The sequence below is a fragment of the Trichogramma pretiosum genome, unplaced genomic scaffold, assembly GCF_000599845.2.
Source record: "Trichogramma pretiosum strain Unisexual culture from Peru unplaced genomic scaffold, Tpre_2.0 scaffold126, whole genome shotgun sequence".
NCBI lineage: Eukaryota > Metazoa > Arthropoda > Insecta > Hymenoptera > Trichogrammatidae > Trichogramma > Trichogramma pretiosum.
Window position 1 is genome coordinate 151,650 of NW_019641676.1, and position 22,670 is coordinate 174,319.

The 22,670-nt window shown below is 44.5% G+C and overlaps 4 protein-coding genes across 7 annotated transcripts; 3 read left to right on the top strand and 1 right to left on the bottom strand.

Moving 5' to 3' along the window:
• The first annotated feature begins 212 nt into the window (after positions 1-212).
• Positions 213-10,558, top strand: LOC106656878 (anoctamin-4). Of its 2 annotated transcripts, none has more exons than XM_014378035.2 (5): positions 213-1,544; positions 4,059-4,341; positions 5,038-6,062; positions 6,620-7,453; positions 8,424-10,558. In XM_014378035.2, exons 1-5 carry the CDS (start codon positions 962-964, stop codon positions 9,317-9,319), a joined length of 3,621 nt encoding a protein of 1,206 aa, XP_014233521.1. In that variant the 5' UTR covers positions 213-961; the 3' UTR covers positions 9,320-10,558. The 2 variants fall into 2 exon arrangements, with proteins under 2 accessions (XP_014233521.1, XP_023316482.1); XM_023460714.1 differs by lacking the exon at positions 213-1,544 and adding an exon at positions 3,773-3,964.
• An 859-nt stretch (positions 10,559-11,417) lies between these two features.
• Positions 11,418-19,321, bottom strand: LOC106657123 (protein son of sevenless). 3 transcript variants are annotated; one of them, XM_023460715.1, is made up of 15 exons: positions 18,624-19,321; positions 18,098-18,494; positions 17,707-17,970; positions 17,424-17,507; positions 17,122-17,352; positions 16,827-17,032; positions 16,577-16,760; positions 16,247-16,496; positions 15,932-16,153; positions 14,989-15,851; positions 14,679-14,834; positions 13,952-14,600; positions 13,103-13,530; positions 12,764-13,022; positions 11,418-12,696 (listed from the first exon to the last, which is right to left on the bottom strand). In XM_023460715.1, exons 2-15 carry the CDS (start codon positions 18,203-18,205, stop codon positions 12,602-12,604), a joined length of 3,999 nt encoding a protein of 1,332 aa, XP_023316483.1. In that variant the 5' UTR covers positions 18,206-18,494; positions 18,624-19,321; the 3' UTR covers positions 11,418-12,601. The 3 variants fall into 3 exon arrangements, with proteins under 3 accessions (XP_023316483.1, XP_014233929.1, XP_023316484.1); XM_014378443.2 differs by having other exon boundaries at positions 18,098-19,321; XM_023460716.1 differs by having other exon boundaries at positions 15,037-15,851; positions 18,098-19,320.
• A 702-nt stretch (positions 19,322-20,023) lies between these two features.
• LOC106656992 (proteasome subunit beta type-6) lies at positions 20,024-21,430 on the top strand. The gene is made up of 5 exons (XM_014378220.2): positions 20,024-20,278; positions 20,479-20,546; positions 20,631-20,762; positions 20,840-21,114; positions 21,197-21,430. Exons 1-5 carry the CDS (start codon positions 20,192-20,194, stop codon positions 21,322-21,324), a joined length of 690 nt encoding a protein of 229 aa, XP_014233706.1. The 5' UTR covers positions 20,024-20,191; the 3' UTR covers positions 21,325-21,430.
• Positions 21,431-21,678: 248 nt separating this feature from the next.
• On the top strand, positions 21,679-22,041 carry LOC106656877. The gene is made up of 2 exons (XM_014378034.1): positions 21,679-21,839; positions 21,966-22,041. Exons 1-2 carry the CDS (start codon positions 21,679-21,681, stop codon positions 22,039-22,041), a joined length of 237 nt encoding a protein of 78 aa, XP_014233520.1.
• The last annotated feature ends 629 nt before the right edge of the window (positions 22,042-22,670 follow it).

Here is a 22,670-nt window from a genome sequence, read left to right on the forward strand (position 1 = left end):
ACCCATGTACATACGAAGGTAATATAGATACATGTTTGCATAGATTACACGTACGCGCGCGCCTGGCACACATCCCACGTAAACGTACTGCAAGCATAAATGCACGTACACACACACACACACACACGCCTGTGAAGCAGGGGTGGGTGCTTATAAGCCGCGGCCACTACAGTAGCCGCCGGCCACTCCGTATATCATTGCTGGAGTTGGTCAGTTGGCTTCGGGACACAATCGCGAGCGCAATACCAAAGACGATATATCCTCGGAATCGCGCGGTGCAACGGGACACGATCAATCAACCGTATATAATTGCGCCGAACTTGTAAAATACAATGTGAAATCGGCATTGAGATCGGTACAAATAATTCGAAACCCCGCCAGCTCGAGGATCGGTGCACGATTTGAAATGTCGCTGGATCGACGAGCCGATTTTCTCCACAGTCGTAACGAGTCGAGCTGTGCATCCACGCGACAACGAGTGCATCCGAAACAATTCCATCTGGCGTCGCTCGTCTGCTCTTATTAATAATATCGTATAGACAGGTCGCCGCCGCCGCCGCGCGTAATAATAATAACAGAGGCCAAGGCCGAATCCTCGATTAATAAGTCAGATAGGCCGGCGGCGCGCCGAGTAGCTACGCTCCGCCGTCTATATGCACACGCGGTGTCTGTGTGTGTGCTACCAGTGCTTTCTACTTGCCCTCTTTGTGCTTCTGTGTGCGTACATTTGTCGTGATTGCGTGTCTTTTCCCGCGCACACGGACATGTAATAAATATGTAACGTCGTGTATCGTTAGACTTTCGGATCCGTCGAATGGCTGTACGTCGATAAGCGCGACCAAGTGCCTGGCAATGCCGCTCGTCTTTTGGTCTCGTGTCTCGTTTCATGGACCGAGAATGTCGTCTGCACGTTGGATCAACGCTAGCTCCGAGATAAGATAAGAGAGAGAGAGAGAGGAAAATGGAAAATTTCTCGAGCAGCGAGCAGCATCTGCTCGACTTGGACGAGGATCCGATGATACCCGTAGCCACTGCGAGCGAAGAGACGGCCGACGACGGTACTCTGCAAGCAACGATCGCCACGGGCTCGTTCAACGACGGCGCGACGTCCAACAACAGCGACGCGATCGTCACCGGCTCGATCGGCTCCGCGGGCCGCTCGGGATCGTCCTCCTCGTCGGCGGCCTCGACCGCCGATGCTCAGCAGCAGCAGCAACTCGAGTCCGAGCTGCAAAAGGTCCAGAGCTTCATCAGGTCGAGTCCGCATCGCTCGGAGGAGCCTACCCAGCAGCAGCCGCGAAGCCAGCATCTGCCGCACTTGTTGTTACCCGGAAGTCGGCCGAGCGGGCCGAGATACATCGAGCTGAGCGAGCAGGAGGACGGCGGCGCCGGCGGTAGGGAGGAGTCGTCGTCGTCGTCGCCCGAGGGCAGAAGACGCGAATCGCCGAAGAATCAGACGACGACGACGACGAGCAACAGCAAGAAGTCGAGGGCCAGCGTTTATCCGACCAATCGAGTCTCGACGGTGTCGAGGGATTGCTTCGGTGAGTTATATATACGTATGATGACACTTCCTATATACGTAATGAGCGAAACGAAACGAGCGCGTGTGTGTGATTATGCGCACGCAGATTCGCGCGCGAGCTATGCACAAAAGTTTTGCATATCATTGCGTCGACGTGCGTGCGAATCGTCTTGAAATATGAAACAATCGTTTGTACGAATACGCGCACCGTGCTTTTGGTTCAAATTTTAGACCCGCTATAATCGAGTAGAAAAAAAAGATAAGCCAACGAAGTGAAATTAAAACTCGACCGTCGTACGTTTTGTTTCGATGCAAAAACAAAGAGAAAAAGAAAAGCGTGTGCATGTACCTATGTGTGTGTGTGTGTGTGTACAATAAGCACAGAGCGAGTATAGTGTCCTTGCCGGGAGAATCGGCTAAGCCAAGCCAAGCCGCTATATAATATCGTATATGTATATAGCGATCGATGCGATACACACGTGTGCGCGAGTGTGTGTAATATCCACTGTCCGCTGCTATACGGCAGCAGCACGACGGACAGTCGGCGCGAATTCGTGTGTGCGTTTAACTAAATGTTGCACTTTAACGCGAGGCGCGCGTCACGGCACCGGCGGCAGCAGTGGAGAAGTGGCTTTATTTTTTGTCGGTATAATAGGCCATGCCGTCGCAGCGGAAAATCGACGCCGCACACACACACGTATACTGAAACACTCGCGAGCGAATCGATTATTTTCCTTTCCTTTTTTTATGACTCCTGGCCTGTCTCATCAATGATTCAAGAAAAATAACTCGACTGGTATATTAGATGTTTCCTGTCGTGTTATCGTTGATATATACTCGCCAGCTCTCTCTCTGCTAAGTAGCCGCGAAGAATCGGTTCGCTTCCGGGAATCCGTCTTCGCGCGCGGCTAAGAAGCGCGAAATTTATTTTACATTCGAATTTACAATTATCATTGTATTTACTCCTCCATTGAAATATAGAGAAAAAACAATTGAAATGTATCTCGCGCGCATTGATTTTCAGGGTCAAGGTACGATCGATCGTATCGATAAATCGATAAACAGATCGAAATATATACGCTCGCTCTGCACGTACATATACCGAGTTTCTATTATTCCGTGTTTTTTTTCCATACGAGGCATGCCAACGATCCGTCGCTACTTTATAATAAATACCATTTATTTTATGAGCTACATTACGAACTCGCGTAGTCGCGCGCGTGAAAAAATCCCCAAGTTCGCGCGAACGAACACAAAAAAAATGTATTCAACCGCAAAGAGAGAGAGAGAGAGAGAGAGCTGTCTATAGTTCTCGCCGCGAGCTTAATAATAATTAAAGGCCTTGTCCGCTCGAACAATTACTCATTATTACGATTCGCGACAGGCGCTAAATATACGCGCGACGTTTGATTATAAAAACGCGCGCGCGAACGCGGTGCAATATTATCGTGCCGCGATTCGTTTCGAGTTTTCTCTAAATCCGTTAATACCTGTAATCTATATTGCGGTAACGTAAGAGCCTGACACACGTCAACGTGGGTAAAAAAAAAAAAAAAAAAAAAGTTAGGTACGACATAAAATCGGGCTCATTATAAAGAGCTCCGAAGCAAGTACGTACGTACGAAAATAAATGCACTCCGTAGCAGGGGGGCGCGCGCGCGCGCAAGCACCGCGAGCCGCTTGTGTATTTTTAATTGCCGTATACAATTGTATACGAGCTGCAACATCGATACGATGCACCGCGCCCCGCTACTACTGCACAGCGACGCGTCGCGGTTATCTTCCACTCGGCGGCTATTTTTTACACATTTTTTTTCTTGCTTACCCCGTCGCGTGTCCCGGGCCAAAATAATAATCCGATGACGGGGGGGCGCGCGCGCAGGTTACGCTTTTAAAGGCATTTATCGCACGCGCGTATTATACAAATAACTTCGGGGGTACCTTGCGTTATATGCCGATATAGAGGGTACATAGAGCCCTCCCACTTTTATAGACCCTCTCGCGATAGTTATAGTCGTCGTCGTCTTTATGCTATCTACCGACCCACCCACACTCGCGTTAATGAACTCGCTAATAATAAAAAGAGAGAGAGAAAAAAACGGAAAAATATGGTAATGAAATATATAAAGCAAGAGACAGGTAGAGAGAGAGAGAGAGAGAGAGAGAAGTTAAAGCTCAGGCGCACAGCCCGAGGTGGTGTAATCCCCGTCGCAGGGGTGGCCGCGGTGCACAGTAGCGAAAGTGCCGCGCGATGGCGAGGTCGCCCGTGTCGTCGTCGTCGTCGTCGCCGCTTCTTCTTCGTCGCGTCGTCGGCCGCAGCTCGTTATACAACCTGTTACTGCCACTACTACTGTCGTTGAAGCGGCGGCTCGATTCGGGACAGCGCGAAACATGTCGGGATTCGTCGACTACTTAACGCGATCATGTCTTCTGCTTCCGGTACGAAGGAAATCAGGGAGAAATCGAAGCCTCGACCATTAATGATTAACGATTTTTCATTAATTATATATCGCGCGTGTGTCTCTGCACGCAGGTCCAAAGGTACAAGGCGGCCCCTCGCAGGACAATTCCCTGTCGGGCTCTCAAGCCACGATATTTCCCGGCGGCTGGGACGAGGACGGCGGCCTCGGGGACTACGACAAGACCGCCGGCTCCTCCTCCTCGGACTATCATCATCATCATCACCATGGCCCGGGTGGGCTGCGCCAGACGGCCTCGGCTCTGCTCGGGCCTGCCGCAGCCGCCGCCGCGGCGGACACTGCCAAAGCCGACGACAGCTATCCCAACGACTTCGAGTGGGACACTCTATTTTTCCGGTCAGTGTCGTTACGAATTATTATTATTTTTTTTTCGCGAATTATGCACGTTGCGCAGCGCGAACTTGAGGGGAAAAAAAAGGCAAATTATCTTATACGAAGTAGAGCTAAAAAAATACGCCGTGCAAAGTGTTACGAAAAAGCTACACATTACGTGTATCGCTACCTTAAAAGCTACACACGACTGCTGCTGGCGAACGATGAATTATCAATGAGCCAGCTTATAGCTCTCCGGTTATTATTATATAAATAGGGATAAAAGCTACTACGGCCACCTTAGGACACACACACACCCGCAACCCTTGGACTACAAGACTACCCGATTCTTGTGGCTTTTCTTTTTGTCGCGATGTGCAATTATTACACGGGGAAAAGGGGACAAATGTCACAGCTATCTCTAAATATACAAATCGCGGTAGTCTCGATATATATACATATAGAGAGAGACGTGGCGTTTCTCGCGTTGCGGCACACACATCGATCGCGCTGCACATGGAAAGGCACATCGATCATTATCTATTCATGCCTATATGTACGCGCGCGAGGGGCTCTATATACTAATATAATGCGCCACCAAGCTCGCACATATTTACTCGTCCCGCTACATATAATACAATATATACGATACAATAAAGCGAATTAAAATTACGCGCAATTTTTTTGTCCTTTTTGTGTGTGTGTGTGTGTCACACGCAGAGATGGCCGGCGACGCATCGACATGGTGCTCGTCTACCGGGACGAGAGCGAGGGCGTGATGACCGAGCAGGAGGCGCGCAATCGCGAGCAGCGCCGCGTTTTCGAGCAGAATCTCCTCAAAGAGGGCCTGCAGCTGGAGCTCGAGTCCAAGGAGACGTCGTTCGACGGCAAGACGTACTTCCTCAAGCTGCACATACCCTGGAAGGTCAAGGTGCAGTACGCCGAGGTGATGAATCTCAAGCTGCCCTGCAAGCGCTTCATCACGATCTCCGTCAAAGCCTGGGACGAGGAGAACGCCAAGATGAAGAGCAAGCGGGGCTGGAAGCGCGCCTGGACCCGGGGCATCGAGTGGTTTCGCAGCTTTCACCTGTGGGACACGAGCCGTTACCCGGACGAGCCGAGCTTCTACGCGAGCACGGACACGGGCGATCGCGAGGAGCGCTTCGTCGTCAAGGATCGCGACACGGCCTTCACCCCGGCCCAGCGCTCGCTCATCGTCATGCAGATCCTCCTCAGGGCCAGATACGACGAGGTGCACGAAAAGTCGGGCATCAGGCGTCTGCTGGCCGACGGCACCTACGTCGACTGCTATCCGCTGCACGAGGGCGCCTACAACAAGCCGTCGAGCAGCGGCCAGGTGCTGGACCGCTACCTGCTCTACCTGATCTGGGCCCGGCCGGCCCAGTGGTACAAGAAGCAGCCCCTCTGGCTGGTCAAGCGCTACTTCGGCGAGAAGGTCGGCCTGTACTTCGCCTGGCTGGGCTTCTACACGCGCGCCCTGTATCCGCCGGCGATCGTCGGCCTGCTCTGCTTCTTCTACGGTCTGGGCAGCATGGACGGCGCGGACAACGTGCCGAGCAAGGAGATCTGCGACACGAGGCTCGCGGGCAACATCACCATCTGTCCGCTCTGCGACAAGGCCTGTCCCTACACGAAGCTGGGAGACTCGTGTCTGTTCGCGAGATTGACTTATCTCTTCGATAATCCGTCCACGGTGTTTTTCGCCATTTTCATGTCTTTTTGGGGTAAGCATTTTATTTGATTATTATTATTATTATTATAAATGTTTTAGGTATCCCAAAGATTTCTAAATACGAACTTATAAAAGATCTTACGTTAAATCTTACACATGATCATCGATTATAAAAGTTCTTACGTAAGATCTTCACCAAAGATATTGACGTATACAAAATTTGGAAGTGTTCACTAGAAAAATCACTTTTTTGTCGATTTTTTTTTCATCAAAATCTTATACAAGATTCTACTCCCATGTATTCTTACATATAATCATCAGCAGTAAAAATTTTTAAGTAAGATATCTTCCTCAAAGATATTGACAAAAAAGCAAATTATTATCTAGAAAAAAAAATTTGCCAATATTTATCGTCAAAATCTTACACGAGATCTTATGTAAATTCATAAGTAAGTTAATATTTAAGTTTTTACGCAAAAATTTACTCCCATATTCATTAAAGACTCGAGCTCGACCAGTTCTCACGTAAGAACTTATACAATATCGACAATCGTACATCAAGATCTTAAATCAAGAAATTACATTACAATTTCATCGATGTATTTGCAGCCACGACATTCCTCGAGATGTGGAAGCGTCGCCAGCAAGTCCTCGCCTGGGAGTGGGACATGACCAAGGGCGAGGTGGACGAGGAGCCCAGGCCCGAGTTCGAGGCCTCGGTCAAGACGTTCCGCATCAATCCGGTGACGCGCGAGCGCGAGCCCTACCTGCCCGTCTGGTCGCGGACAATGCGCTACATCGCCACCGGCTCGATCGTCCTGTTCATGATATGCGTGGTGCTCGGCGCCGTCCTCGGCACCATCATCTACAGGATCTCGCTGGTGGCGGTGTTCCACGGGGGCGGCTACTTTCTCAAGCGCCACGCCAAGATCTTCACCTCGCTCACCGCGGCCTTCATCAATCTCATCATCATCATGATACTGACGCGCATCTATCAGAAGCTGGCCAGGTGGATGGTTAATCTGGAGAATCCGAGGACGCAGACCGAGTACGAGTCGAGCTTCACCTTCAAGATCTTCTTCTTCGAGTTCGTCAACTTTTACTCGTCCCTCATCTACATAGCCTTCTTCAAGGGCCGCTTCTACGTGCACCCGGGCGATCGCGACTCGCGCGCCTCCGAGTTCTATCGCATCAGGACGGACGTGTGCGACGCCTCGGGCTGCCTCTCCGAGGTCTGCATACAGCTGGCCATCATCATGATCGGCAAGCAGGTCTTCAACAATTTCGTGGAGATACTGTCGCCGAAGATGTGGAACTGGTGGCGGAAGAGAAGCCACAAGGCGGCCACGAGGGATCAGTCGAGGCCTTACACCAGCTGGGAGACTGATTATCAGCTGCAGGATCCAGGCAGGTTGGCGCTGTTCGACGAGTATCTCGAGATGAGTGAGTCAATTACCTATTATCGCACTCCGATGTGTGGATTATATAAAATAATTGTTTGTAACTATGAAACACTTTGGAAAATTGAAAAATAAATATGAGCGCGATAAAACGCAATAAAAAGTAAAAGTACGACGTGCTCGAGTTCATTAGTAAGTCTAACATTTTTTTACATTTCTTTACTTTTTATTGCGTTCCACAATATTGTTGCATATTTTATTAAGAGAAATAATTGTTTGTGTAACTGTTGCGAGGGACATTTTTATTGAATTTTATTTTATTTATTTTTTCTTTTTTTTTTTTTTTTTTGCAAGAATCCATAGTCCGGCTAACAATTATTTTCCTTATGAAAAATGTAACGATGTTGCGAGTCGTAATAACAAGTACAAAAAAGTACGGAAAATTGTAAGTCTACTAATGATTTTTGACGCGCGATACGCTTTTCCTACTCTGTTTTAATTTTTCATTACTTTTTATTGCGTTTTGCTAATGAAAGAAATGGTAATTACAATTCATAGTTCTTCTCTGGTGAAATGTGCAAACTTTTAAAAATAATTATACACTTTTATAAACTTGAATAAAAGGTGGAATTTCGGACACGTGTAAACGCTTTTAAAAGTTGACAAAAAGTTACAAATGATTTTTCTTTACAAGCTGGAACTTTTAGTCGAATGAAACTTTTGTAAATTTGAAATCTTCATAATATTTTTCTACATTTAAGCTCAGTTTTTAATTCGAATTAAAAATGACCTAAAATTTCCAGACAAAATGTTTATAAAAATTGTATAAACTTTTCAAAATCTTTTTTAAAACTGAAATCAAAGGTTCGGATCTTGGACCCTCGATTCTCGTAGGGATCAGAAATCTTCAGAAAATTGCACCAATCTTAACATTTCATTGTATCCGTTCAGGATTCGATCCGACAATTTTTCAATTCTCGTCTTCGCTTTTCTCTCTCTCTCCCCTATCTTAGTAATCCAATACGGCTTCGTCACCCTGTTCGTCGCGGCCTTCCCTCTGGCTCCGCTCTTCGCTCTGCTGAACAACATCGCCGAGATTCGTCTGGACGCCTACAAGATGACCAGGGAGGCTCGTCGGCCGCTGGCCGAGCGGGTGGAGGACATCGGCGCCTGGTACGGCATCCTCAAGGGCATCACGTACGCCGCGGTGGTCTCGAACGCCTTCGTGATCGCCTACACGTCGGACTTCATCCCGCGCACCGTCTACTCGTACGTCTACTCGCCGAGCGAGGATCTCGTGGGCTACATCGACAGCTCGCTGTCCGAGTTCAACACGTCGCACTACACGTCGGACATGCGCAACGAGGAGGACATGCTGCGCCAGCCGCCCACCTGTCAGTATCGTGGCTACCGCAACGGTCCCGATCATCCGAACGATCCCTACGGGCTGAGCCCGCAGTACTGGCACGTGTTCGCCGCCCGGCTGGCCTTCGTCGTCGTGTTCGAGCACGTCGTGTTCGCCCTCACGGGCTGCATGAGCTACATCATCCCGGCGACTCCGCGCTCCCTGGCCACTCAGCTGTCGCGCGAGCGTCTACTGGCCCAGGAGGCCAAGTACGAGAAGGGAGTCAAGGGCCGCGAGCACGAGAACGAGGTCATGTCCGTGCTGAGGGAGGTCAGTCTCAACGGGGGTGGCGCTGGTGGAGGCGCCGGAGGCGGAGGCGTCGGAGGCGGCGGCGGCACCGGGAGTCGCGGCAGCTGGATGCGGCGCTTCAGCAAACTCAGCGACGGACTGGACGCGCACATAGACGTGCCGGCGCTGCCGCAGCAGGTCACGCTGCCGCGACACGGCTCGCAGCACAGCAACAAGCCGGCGAGCGACGGCGCCACCGTCTGGGAGGTGCACTGAGACGTCGTGCGGGGCTCGAGGCTGCTCTGGGCAGCGAGAATAATCGAGGCCGACCTAGAGGACTCCGCGTCGCGTCGTCGCAGGGCCAAGTGCTACGAGATGCAGTGATTTTTAACACGTGGTTTTGAAAAAAAAAAAAAAATATGACAATAATCGAACTCTCGATAAAGTGACTTGCATTTCGTTTTTATTTCAAATCGTAACGTGTCTTTTATATGCACACGCAATCGATCGATAAATTATCATAATATACTACTAGGGATAGGTACGTGACATTATTTTTGATGCCTGTATAGAGCGATGCGCGATCATGTGATGGCTATAGTTTTTATTCGATCGACATAACGTAGCCGTACGAGATTATTACGATATTTAGGTGGTAGCATAGATAGTGTCGTTATTTGGAGTATAGCGGAAATACCGATCGCGGCGAGCATAATATATATTTCACCCACCCAAGCAACGCACCTTAGAACAATTGTTTAGAGCAAATATTTAGACAATCACCAAAGATTCAGTTTGATGTTATTCGATGTAAATAATAGCTATACGTAGAAATCATCATCGATCTTAAATCGATAAATTGATTATATTTTTAATGTATAGTTGAACGATTCACTACGAGGAACTTAGTAGAGAAACGCTTTTAGTAATTGCTTACACAATATAATCTTTATTATTATTTTTTTTTAGTATTATTTTTAGCCGTCGACAAAATAATATTTACAACAATTTACATCGTACTTGAGTTATAGTACTGAACTCTGTTGGTCTCACTCAATCTCTCTATCTCTCATTTTCTTTCTCTCTCTCTCTCTCTCTCTCTCTCTCTTTCTTTCTCTCTCATGTATAAATTTGTTTTTTTCTTTTGCTAATAAACGAAAGGGCACTTGAAAACGTAAAAATTGGAATTCGTATATTTAGATCGTTGAAATAATAACATATACTTTCGTGTAGATTTAAAACAAATTTTTGAATAAAAATCGAGTTTCTTGGAAGAAATTTGTGATAAATGACCAAAAGCAACACCAAATGACTAAACAAAAATGTTTTTATTAGGCTAGTCAATATTATTATTGATAAAAGAAAAAAATTAATCAATTTAATCTTAAGAGTTGTCAGAGAATCATTATGAAATCAATGTTGCTCTGTTATTAAAAACACAATATTAAAAATGTACAGTAGTAATATGTTAAGTTTTGATTTTAAATAAATGAATATAAAAAAATAAAAAATAAATCGTTGCCAGAATCTAATGTTGGAAAAAAAGCATACAGTTTAATTATTATAAAATGTAAAAATAAACGAAAGATAAAAAACAAAAAATTACGAAGGACAACATAAACTTTTGCGTTTCTTTCATTTTTTTCGTGTGTCTTATTCAATCCATCTTTCATTTATCTTATTCGATCCGATAAGCATATATCTTCTTTTTTATAGAGTATTTATAACTAACATACCATCATGCATTATCCAAAATTGAAGAAATGATTTTTTCGTGTTCAATTCATTCACAATATAGTCCATTTGAATATGAGTACAAATGAAGCCCGATATTATTTACACCATATATAACTTATACAAACTGTTACCAATGTGCATCATCGGTATGATCAGCATTATTGTTATTCATATTATTAATAATTTTATATATTGATATTAATATAACAATAACTAGCAATTAGCCATTAATGAATGTATCACAGTTTGGTTTGGAAAAATAGAAATAATATCAAAAAAATCTACGCATTTTACAAATAAAATAAAGACTTGGAAAAAGTATCGTTATACGAATGATTATGATTCGTTTCCATTGAGTAATTTTCTAACGTAGCCAATGGACCAGCCAAGGAAAGACAAAGTCAATATCAACTATAAACTACACGTATACAACACACATTAATATCATTATAATTGATATTAAATTGTAATTATTGTGTTAATCTTATGCCGTTGGCTGAGCCAACTATTTATCCTTCTATTATATGACATTTTTGTTATCCATATACACATTCAGTTCTTCACGTTCGGGGTAGTAAAATTAAAATTAAATGTCGAATAAAATTTTTTTAGTCAAATACAATTTGTGCGCCAGTTGTACGAGACTTTGCAATTTTTTATTTAAAATACACAGACACTGATGCGAATAACCAAATCGTTCAATTGATTAATTATTCTTTTATGATTTAACAGTACTCACAATAGTAGTATTTCCTTATAATATTACAAAATTTAGATGTAACATAGACTTTTTACAATGAACAACTTTTATGCAATATCTATTTGCTTGAAAGACCATAGTTATAGAAATAATGATAAGATCAAAAATTTATGAAAATTGTATCGTTCCTTTTCCTTCTTTTGATGATTATTGCATCTCATACAATTTATTATATACATTAATAAAATCATATAAATCCATTGTTGCATTATTTGCATTAAAATATACTGATTCCGTATTTTTCAGGTTTTATAATGGTTTCACAAAATAACTTTATTCTATCGGTTTATAATCATCAATAAACATACACAATATTAAATTTCATTTTTTTTTATAAATCTCTATATACAAATTTCATCATGTACAAAAAAATTCAATGACTTAAAAAAGTATCTAAAAATAGATATTGTATATTATAGAATAATAAAAATGACCTACAAACATTGACTTTTTAAGAGTCTAAAAAAATTTAATCAAAAACTCATCGGAGGTCAACACGGCTACGATGAAACGTTTTACGCAAATGGAATGTAATGAAAACATTTCTCGCAATTAACGGTCGATCAAATTTTACAGGAAAATGCACTCACGCTCTTGACAAACATCACAGATTGGCGACTTGGAAGTAAGCTCGTAACATCAACAAACATCAGACGTAACACACGTTAAAATCGATTGAAACTTGTTTTATACAGACAAAAAACTTACACACACTTGGTTCTTATTCGTATTTGTATAACCCTACACATAATGCATATTATATATAATATGTACATATAATATTTATATATACGAAATTTGGATCCAGACAAACATACGTTCACATGTACACCCGCGTGAAATTTGTTATTATGAATAAATTTACAATTACGCACAAACCACATTAATAAGTAGTCGAGGCAGTCTAATATTAACATTAATCCGGCTATCACGTGATTGAGTGACTTATCGCACGCTTCTTTCGGACTAGGAATGGCGCATTTCATACCAAGTTTCATCATATTTCCATAAAAATATGAGCTTGACTCGTAGTGATAAATCTGTACACCAATGAAACTGTATTAGCTAGGACCTGGTGGAGCATTGAAATTAAACATCGTACTGGACGATCTTCCCGGTATTTGCGGTTTCGGTGGTAAACGTGGAGTTATCGATCCTGAAATAATTTTTTATTATAAAAAAACTCACGATGGGACAAAAAATTTTTTAAGTAGGCCACAAACCATTCGGAGGTTGCACAGGCGATGGCTTCGTCGGGCTTGGTCCGTTGAACGACATGTGTCTGCGCGAGTGTGTCGGCGGCTGATTGAGAGGCAGCTGATTGTCCAAAGTAGAATTTCGCCTAGCCAATAGCGTCGAGCTACTCGGGTTGAATGTCTGCGGCAAACGCATCGATGAGGAAATGTCTCGTCTCGGAGGTAAGGGCGGCGGCGACACCCCTTCCCGAGGTGGCAGCATTGGCGCGTTGGGAACTTGTCGAGCCTAACACAAAAAAAATCAATCGATCGTTTTTTCTCCTTCCGAGCTGCAACAGTGTTTACAAGTATAAAAATGATATATACCTGATGCGGTGACTCGTTGTAGCCGCTATCGCGCCGACGATGGGTCCTCGGCGGTAGGGGTGGCGGCGGCTGCTCCGGAATCCCGCCGTAATGCGACAGTAGACCCGGTGAATTGGGCTGCTGGCATTGCTGCTGATGTTGCTGCTGCTGCTGCTGCTGTTGTTGTTGTTGCTGCTGCTGCTGGATCTGAGATTGGCCGGAAGGAGCCGAGGTGGGGCCGGGACTGCTCAACGACGAGTTCGGCATTAAGCACGCCAGAGTGCTGCTCATGACGCTGATCGTGCTCGAATTGAAACCGAACTGCGTCGCGGCGGATCCGCCGCTGGAGAACGATTGCGACAGGTGGCCAGGCGAGGGTAACTGAGGACTGTTGCCGGGCGAACTCAGAGATAACGTCGACATACTCAACGCAGGACCAGGCGACGTTGCTGTAAAAAGTTCCGAATTATATTTTCGTATTTATTTGAGATGAGTATAAACGGCATTAATTTTTTAGATACGTCGTACTGGATTATAACGTAGGGTAGTGTAGAGCAAGTTGGCACCATCGTCATTTTTCAAGTTGAAAAAAAAAACAATAGCAAATTTTTTTGCGACTCATGTCGTTGGTCAAAAAAGCGATAAACGTGCGTAAGCAGAGTGCGCGCGATCAGGTTTCAGCTTGCCTTGCATTGCCCTACTTACCTCCAAGTAAAACCGGAGCAAAGACACTGTAATCGCTGGAGGTCGCGGATACGTTCGCAGCGTGAGGCGGAGTTTCAGGTTGATCCTGAGGCTCTTGATCTTTGCTGGCGGACGTGTCGTGCAAGCGCACGGTCGACGCGACTGCCTGCAGCGATGGCAACTTACCGCTTAGATTTCTGATTTTAATACCGGGCGATTTGAGATTGAGCTCGGGCCACTTGCGCGGCGCCCTGTACGGCTGCTTGCACGAGCGCGGCTCGATCTTCAAGCTCTGCTCGTACAGATACGTGCTGATGTCGGCGTCGTTCATGTCGGGCGCGAACGGATTCAGGCACTCGATGAACTTGCGTATGCGCGGCTCCACGGACAGACAGTAGGGCTGGTTCTGGTACTGCTGTATCTCGCCGATGATCTCGGCGATCTTGCGCCTCTTGCTGAAATTGATCAGGTGTCCGTCGGGCAGAAAGTCCGAGTTGCCCTCCTCGATGTGCAGTATGTTGGTCAGGTACATGCCGAAGAAGGGCACGCAGGGCGGATTGATCGAGCGCAGCTTGTCCTGATACTTCTTGAAGTGATCGATGTTGAGCTCGGTGGCCTCTTGCAGGGCCTTGTACAGGCGGCTCGGCAGCTGCTGCATCGTCAGGTTCAGACGATAGACCGACGCGGAGCCGAAGGCGCTCACGATCGCCAGTACGCCGTTGAAATTGTTGAGGTCTTGCAGAACTATCATGATCTCGATGGCGCGCGACACAATGGCCACGCGTTCGTCGAAGTTTTCCGCGTCCACGATCGTCTTTTCCAACCACCGCGTGAACTGTCGAAAAAATTCGGCCGATTATCGAAATGATCGATGGGATCGACGGGAATCGTGAATTATTCATCGAAAACTTACGTTCGTCGTGTGTTTTATCATCTTTAATAAATTAAACGAGGTCCTCTCTTTGTCTTCCTTTGTCCACACGGACCCCACGAGTTCCGACGGTTTCACGTTTCTGTACAGTTCGAATTCGAGCAGTGTCAATTGTCTCGCTATTTCAACAGGGTGCAACTGTAAACAAGAGCAATGAAAATTTGAAATTTCTCACAAATCGAAAAATAAGTAAATATCAAAAGACACAACAAGAATCAAGACAGATACAATGTACCACCACCGATCAGTATCAACAATTTCGTTGGTACCGTTCACTTCTCGGTACATTTACCTTCAGAAAAAATCTTGCGCACCTGCGTTGAAAGTATTTTTTTCGTACCGTTAAAATGCCCCACTCGTCCTCGGTGACCTTCAGGTGCCACTCGATCGGCGGCGGCGAGCGCTCGAAGCTGAAGGTGATCGGTCGCGACTCCAGCGGCCCCTCGCCCTTTCTCCTCTGGACGATTTTCATGACGGAATCGACCCACTTCCTCATGGTCTTGCCGTGATCGTTGACCAGGGCCAAGAAGTCGTAGAGGCGTTTGAGCAGCACCTCGTCCTTCTCGAAGTCGTAGAAGTGATGATCGACCCAGTGGCGGAGCACGTTGAGCACGCGAAACTTGACGGGCTGCAGGAACTCCTTGCGGTAGCGCTTGAAGTCCTCGCGCGGTATGGACTTGCAGCCGCCGCTCGAGGGCCGGTCCTCGTCGTCGTTGAATATCTTGGAGGGCTCGGGTATCGTGTATCTCTCCAGCAGCAGGGTCATCAGTTCCTGGGGCGAGCAGAAGCTCCGATAAGTGATGAGGAACGTCCTAACGAAGGCCGGATCGGCGTAAATGTGATAGGTGAGACGCTCGACGAGTTTCACGAGGGTCGCGCCCTTGATGAGAGGCACGCCGCCGTTCTCGCGCGCCTCGACCACGATGTTGGCTGGACTGTCGGGCTCCGCGAACTTGTACACGCTCGGCGGCGGCAGCTTCAAGGGGTGCTTCCTCTCCTCGTCCAGCAGTATACTGTCGAGAGTACGCTCGAGCATACTCTTGGTATTGAGCATCACTAGATCAGCCATCCAGCTGTTCTTGTCCTCCACTGTTTTGGCGACCAGAATCACGCTCGGATGATCTCTGGGTGCTATCTCGAACGCGTTCTTGAGTTCTGCGTGTATGTATAAATAATTCACGTTGTTAAATGAATTTTAGCGGCCAAAAAAATACGATGCAAAAAGGTTTTCATACCGTCGGTATCTTCGCGGTCGATAATGTCGACTTTTCGAATGAAAAAGCGCTCCTTGAGCCGCAACTGGATTTCACCCTGAGCGGAATGATTGGTCGTGCCCACGCTCATGCTTATGGGCCTTTTGTTACTCACGGGCTTACAGAGCACCAGTAAACCGTCGAACAGCAGTGCTCGTCTCTCTGTCAGTCTTCGGCCGTTCCCAACTTTCGTTAAAGTGTCCTCTGAAAATTATTAATCGAAACGAAACGAATCATCGGTAAATCAGGCTGTTCCCCTCAAGCTCGATTCTATATCCAATCGCTCGACTTCCTCACCTTTGATAAATTCATTGCAACACTGTCCAATGTCTTTCTGATCCCATCCATCGACGATTCTCTGCATGTCACTGGTTTTTTCGAGCGCCGCCTGCCTACGAGCTCGGCTCTGCATTCGTAAGCTGCTGTCGCGTTTGATCTTGTGATTGTCCAGAATTTCTTGCAACTGAATGACCAGCGGTCTGAGCAGACCTTGCACTTGGTCGAGAATCTCGGAGTCTTCTTGGTGAGGAGTCTTCTGTTTAAGGAACTGAAATTCGACGAGCGATTCGGATTAATACAAAGTTTGATAATCGAAGCGCGGTAATTATTAATTGCAATGTAAATTACCCCTATGTAGTCATAATATAAAAAGCAATGCCAGATCGGTTGCTTTAAAAGTTTTGGCAAGTAGTATTTTACAGCCTCCTTGAAGCCATGACCGGCAGCTCGCAATGCCGCGTTGGCGTCGGGCCTGGCCAACAGCCTGGTCAGAACTTCTCGACAGGCTGGGCTGCATATTTCGCTCGCGTATCTAAAGTCAAAATGTCATTAGTATCATCGAGATCGGATTGATCTGTGATTATTTTCAAGTGCGTACTTTGTATAAGCGTCAAATTCTTCCCCTTCGGCGATGTCTTCGAAACAAGTGCCTACGGTAGGCGTTTGTTTTTCTGCTGTAATTTCTATGACGTCCTCTAAACTACCCAACAGACTCACTGTGGTCTCGTAAATGTCCATTATATTACTGAAAAGTGCTTCAAATTCATTTTTGTTTGTGAGTTTTGAAATTTCTTCTCTAAAAACCTGATAAACGGGATGAATCACAATTTTTAATAATCGCCTTAGCTCCTTTTTTATTTTCCAGAAAAACTAATCTTTCGTATGGATCTTACCTTTATTATCATTTGCAAATCGCGTAAATAATGACGCTCATCTTGAATGAGATCACGAACTGATTCTTCGTATGTTTGAGAAACAACTGTACTTAAACTAGTTTGGGCACCCTCAATAACTTCGTCTTGATGAAACATGTCCATCAAAACCAGATCAGCGTGCATGGCAACTCTGATATCTTCATAGGAAATCTCAACTAGGCGAATATTTTTAACATAGTTTCCAGCAAGCTATTGAAGTAAACAATTTCGTTAATATGTTTGTAAATAATTTCAAGATAAAAGACAAGTAAAGTATGAACCTTTAATATATCAGCAGAAATATACTCTAAAACTCCTGTAATAAAAAGTGCGACTTGATAGTCAACTTTTTGTTGTAATACCTCCTGTAAAATATTTTCAATTAGTTAATTATTGCTTCCACAACAATTTTACTGCGATGAATCACAAACAATACATGCACAACATTCAGTAATAATATTAAAATGTTCAACTACTGAATAGTTGCAAACAATTAAATACGTTTCCAATGTAAATGATTCATGAAAGCATTCTTTGTTACTAATTTAAGACAAAAAATCTTACTTTTTGCAAAAGTTGATGTATTTTTTCAACCGGCAAAACTAATGGAGATTTCTTTTTGCCTTTTTCTAAAGCGTCTCTAGCGTCTTTTAATGCCCATTTGTCAATGGGAGTAGGAAAGGTGCGACCAACTCGCTCTTCCACATCTTGTGGCGTGTGAGGAGCTGGATGTCCACATAGCATACCCAGCAGCCTCAAAATGAGACTTTCTACATAGTCTAGGGCATCTTGACGTGCTTCTAGACTTGGGTGCACTTGTTCGAGGACCTGTAATATTTTGAGTTGACAGGTGTATTTTTATACATGCCGCAAAACATAATTGTGCATCGAAACATATACTATTTTTCTCTGTTATGTTGTGTACCAACAATGCTGTATGGAAAACAAAACGCACCTTTTTAAGTGAGTTGACAAACACTCCTTTCCATTTGGCAGCGTTCTCATCTTTTTCGAAATCATAGCTAGACACGTCGCTCACTGTTGACATGGGCAAGGGAAACATCTTGCAGTCTGGGACATATAGGAGTAGGAGGAAAAGGAAGAAGAAAAGAACGAGGACAAACGAAAACGCGGGTAGGACGAGGCATAGACAGGCAGGTGGATCGGACTTGACTTCTGGGCTTCAACCGAGCTCAGCATCTATACGCACGTTCGTCGTCGCTTTATACACATAATACGCAGAGCGCAGAGAAAGAGAGAGTAGGGTTCCCCGTTGCGAGTAGTAGTAGTAGTAGTAGTAGTAGTAGTAGTCAAAAAACTCCGAAACTCCGGGATTCGCACTTGCTCAATATCTATGCATATATATTATATAGCACACCACACGGATGAGATGCGAGATGCGGAGTAGAGCGCGCCTCGTCACCAGGTGGAAAAATTGAAAAAAAAAAAAAAGAAAAAAAAATTAAAGGAAGAAAACACACAGGCCTAGCTAGCCCGCACTGTATAGTAAGGTTTCGTTGGCCGAGCGAGAGCGCGAGACGCAGAGATTAACAACACAGCTGAGAGTCCCAGCCGAGCCGAAGTTTTTTCAACCCGCACAGACACACACGCGCGCACGGACGATGGGGACGCCTTTTGCTCCGCTCGGTTTAATCCATTATTTATTTAGTCGCTGCCTGGCGCAAAAAGACTCTCGAAACGCATGGCTTTAACCTCGATACCATGATGATAGCAGAAGCACTGAGTGGATGATACTAGCGAGCTGAGCAGTGCTCGCGCAAAAGTAGGGGGATTTCGAGACGACGACGACGACGACGACTCCGAACTCTTATTATTCACGCGAATTAAGACCACGAGAGGGTGCCCCGCCGCACGCAGCCGCTACTGTATGGGCTCGCTCGCGGATTTTGCAGCGAGTTTGCACATACGAGTGCGACGCAAAAATTCAAAACTTCGATTTGTCAAAGATCGAATTTTGTGGGCTTGTAAGTCGAATAGACTTGGAATTTCAGGCAAAATACTTGGAAAAATGACTTGAGCTGTCAGCGTTGAAATCTCGTCAAACCTCGAGAAAATAAAGCACACCGAAGCAACGAGGCGAAAAACACGATTTTCCATTCGATGAATTTCGAGTTGAAAAAAAAGCAATAAGAATCGCTGCGGTTGACAGTTCAACCATGCGTTCGTGACCGTCGCGATCTTGAAAAAAAAAAAAAAAAAAAATGCAAAATATGCACGAATGCTACATCGAGATGCAACTACGCGCATTATTAAATGAAAAACATATTATCAAACAGTGCGTGAACGAGTACACATGCAGCAGCGGGTCTCGTGCCTGCCTAGTATAGTCACTTTTTGTCTTGTGTGCGTGTGTGTGTGTGTGCATTAATGCGTAAAAAGCAAGAGTATAAAACGACGTTTATATGCCGCTGCTGCACACGCACACACGAGCGCATCCATGAGTCTCTCTCTCTCTCTCTCTCTCTCTCGTTAAGCGAGAAAATTCAGATTAGCGACGTTGTGTGTTGTGTACGAGCTGCGGAGAGATCGCAGCAGCCAATTGCGACTGTACGGCGATCACGTGACACTGCTGCTGTATATAGAGCAGCAACAGGACTGGAATGTTGTCGCGTTCGCATGGTACATACAGCATGCATGGCACCTATGCGAGCACACCGCGACGATATCGATGCATTCAATTGTAAATGCACTTTTGCACGTCAAACTATACGGCGGCGGGTCTATGTGTAACAATATAAGGTCTGTTTCGAGTACGGACTTGAGATCTCGCACGATTTTTACATGTATTTTGGTTCGCGCTCGGCCGTGAACGCACCTTATGTGTCTGCTGCTCCGTTCTCCGCCGCCGTCCGCGCGATTGATGATACTTTGCGAACTATCCATGCAGAGGGAGCCAAGCGTCTCGAAAACAGACACACACTGTGACTGTGCTGCTGTGGATTATTTTGCCGAAATTCGATAGTCACTCGTCGGCATAGAAAATTGCAAAAGTTTTTCTCGTTGGATCGTTCATAAACCCTGCAAAATAATGGCCGTCGAACAGAGGATCTCGGGCGTCAATCCCATGGGTGGTCTGCTGTACCCGGACTGGCAGCACGCCGAGCACAGCACCGGTGTAAGTTGGCCTCGTATTTTTATTTTCAACAAATGCCGAATTGACAGAAGGTTAGAATGACGCTGCAAACTACAGTGTATATTTTTTGTATATACACACTTGTCAATGACCTTTTTGTTGATTATTAGTTCAGACATTGTAATGAAATTATTTTATCGATTATACATTAGCTAAAGTAAATCTTTCTATTTTATACACAGACTTCAATTATGGCATGCGAATTTAATGGAGGAGTTGTCATTGGAGCTGACTCACGTTCAACTACTGGGTACGCTACTTCAAGCCTTTCTTTATATTATTCAAATTAAAAACTATTATTAGCATGATTTATTATAAAATACTTTTATTACAGAGCTTATGTTGCTAATCGTGTAGCTGACAAGCTAACCAAAGTCACAGATTACATATACTGTTGTCGTTCTGGATCATCCGCTGATACACAAGCTATATCAGATATTGTTAACTATCACTTAGCTTTTCACAGGTAATTTTTTAATACATTATACTTTGTAAATAATCTAACTACAATTTTTATTTAATATCATTAAATTATAATTCTAGAATGGAGCTTGGTACAGAACCTAGGGTAGAAACAGCTGCAAATGTATTTAGGGAACTTTGTTATAATTATCGTGACTCTCTGATGGCTGGCATTTTGGTCGCCGGCTGGGACCAATACAAAGGAGGTCAAGTGTACAGTGTTCCTCTAGGAGGTATGTGCGTTAGACAACCAATTTCCATCGGTGGTTCTGGATCCAGTTACATTTATGGCTACGTCGATGCCAACTACAAGCCTAGTATGGATAAGGAACAATGCGTTGAATTAGTTAAAAACTGTAAGTATTTCTCATTTAAAAATTAACACGAAAACTAGCACTAAAATTTTTAAAAACTAATTATCACTATTGTTTCTTGTAGCTCTTGCTCTCGCCATGTCGCGCGACGGAAGCAGCGGCGGAGTTATCAGAATAGGCGTAATAACCGAAAACGGCATCGAACGCTCCGTAGTTATGGGCGACAAATTGCCCAAATTCTACGAAGGATAAATATCACTAATTTTAATACAAAAATATGCTTGCATTGCGATACTGAAAGGTTTCTATCGTTAAATTTAATTTTACGTTTCATAAATAAATAATTTTTGAAAAATAAGTACCGTTTTATTCAATTATCCTGGAAAAAGGACTTAACGTTTTATTTTATACCTTTTCTGCATTGTTCGATTTGACTTTGTAATAATTCAAAGCCTTTTGATTAAAAATATTAAAAAAACAAAAGATGATCGAAAACGGTGTGGCCGTAATGCAGTCTTTAGCGGTAACCAATCAGATAGTCACAGTGTGTATAACCATCAAAGAAAGGTTAATTTGATCTTCATTCAAATTGAAAAAAAGCAAAAAATGGGCAAATGCGAGTTAAAAAAGCCGCAATTGAAACGATTGTGGTTGAGAAGTTTCAGAATACACTTTCCTATCAGCTTCGCCGTCGCTGCTGCGTCCGGAATTCTGTTTAAAGTTTTCGTTATGGATTATCATGAACGGATTATGCGAGATTATTACTTGTAAGATAATACATCGTTTTCTTTCTACTAATATCTTTTGAAAGGCCCAAAAATATTGTAAAATATTTAACCTCGGCCACACATTTTGTCAATTAAATAGCAATACGATCAATCGATATTTTACAGAGATTACGATCCCGAGGTGTCATTGGAATTTATGAAGAAGCACATGCAGTCCTTCGGCAACTGGAATCCAAAATGAATCGTGTGGTGTTAATTTTTTTTCTGGCTAATTGTGATTTTTGCCAACTGGAATACTATCGACTTTTAGTAAAATAATGAATTACCAGCTGTAAAGAAAAATGTTGAATTTCACGAATCCGTTTGTTACAGTAATAATTACAGAACTCGAAGTCGATATAAAATTATAAATATTTTTCACAATTAAAGTAAGTCCAAAAGTTAATTTTGTGTAACTCATTCGCACGTGACGGTATCGCAAGCTCCCGCGACAAAAAAAAAGCTCGGTAAGAACTCGGTATAAAACAGTTCCTCGTTATTTCTGGATCGTAATAGGTGTAAATGGCTTAACTTTCGTTCAATTGGTGCGTGCACATGTCACTCGCTATACGATTCGCGCACACGCGAGAGCGCGAGCCCGAGCGCGCATACGCTACCTCACTCGTTACGCATTGCCGGAGAGCGAAAAAAAGCTCGGAGCTTTTTGAATTTTTTCAAAAGAGGAAAGCCGCTTACGAGAATTTCGGTCTGTCTCGAGTGAAATAATCTAAAACGTAAATGTAAAAGTGCGACTATGTAAACTAACTTTCGGTTTTTTTTCTCGATCGCCTCGATACGCGATATCGCGCGAGCGCGTGTGTGCATTATTTA

Bases quoted from the DNA above. Each gene is read 5' to 3' on its own strand.
- LOC106656992 (XM_014378220.2), top strand. From the start codon at position 20,192: ATGGCCGTCGAACAGAGGATCTCGGGCGTCAATCCCATGGGTGGTCTG. The intron at 20,279-20,478 runs GTAAGTTGGCCT...TTTTATACACAG, and splicing joins ACGCCGAGCACAGCACCGGT to ACTTCAATTATGGCATGCGA. The intron at 21,115-21,196 runs GTAAGTATTTCT...TGTTTCTTGTAG, and splicing joins CGTTGAATTAGTTAAAAACT to CTCTTGCTCTCGCCATGTCG.
- LOC106657123 (XM_023460715.1), bottom strand. From the start codon at position 18,205: ATGTTTCCCTTGCCCATGTCAACAGTGAGCGACGTGTCTAGCTATGAT. The intron at 16,497-16,576 runs GTAATTTACATT...GTCGAATTTCAG, and splicing joins TATATTATGACTACATAGGG to TTCCTTAAACAGAAGACTCC. The intron at 12,697-12,763 runs GTTTGTGGCCTA...AAATTATTTCAG, and splicing joins GCCTGTGCAACCTCCGAATG to GATCGATAACTCCACGTTTA.
- LOC106656877 (XM_014378034.1), top strand. From the start codon at position 21,679: ATGGGCAAATGCGAGTTAAAAAAGCCGCAATTGAAACGATTGTGGTTG. The intron at 21,840-21,965 runs GTAAGATAATAC...GATATTTTACAG, and splicing joins ATTATGCGAGATTATTACTT to AGATTACGATCCCGAGGTGT.
- LOC106656878 (XM_014378035.2), top strand. From the start codon at position 962: ATGGAAAATTTCTCGAGCAGCGAGCAGCATCTGCTCGACTTGGACGAG. The intron at 4,342-5,037 runs GTCAGTGTCGTT...TGTCACACGCAG, and splicing joins TGGGACACTCTATTTTTCCG to AGATGGCCGGCGACGCATCG. The intron at 7,454-8,423 runs GTGAGTCAATTA...CCCCTATCTTAG, and splicing joins CGACGAGTATCTCGAGATGA to TAATCCAATACGGCTTCGTC.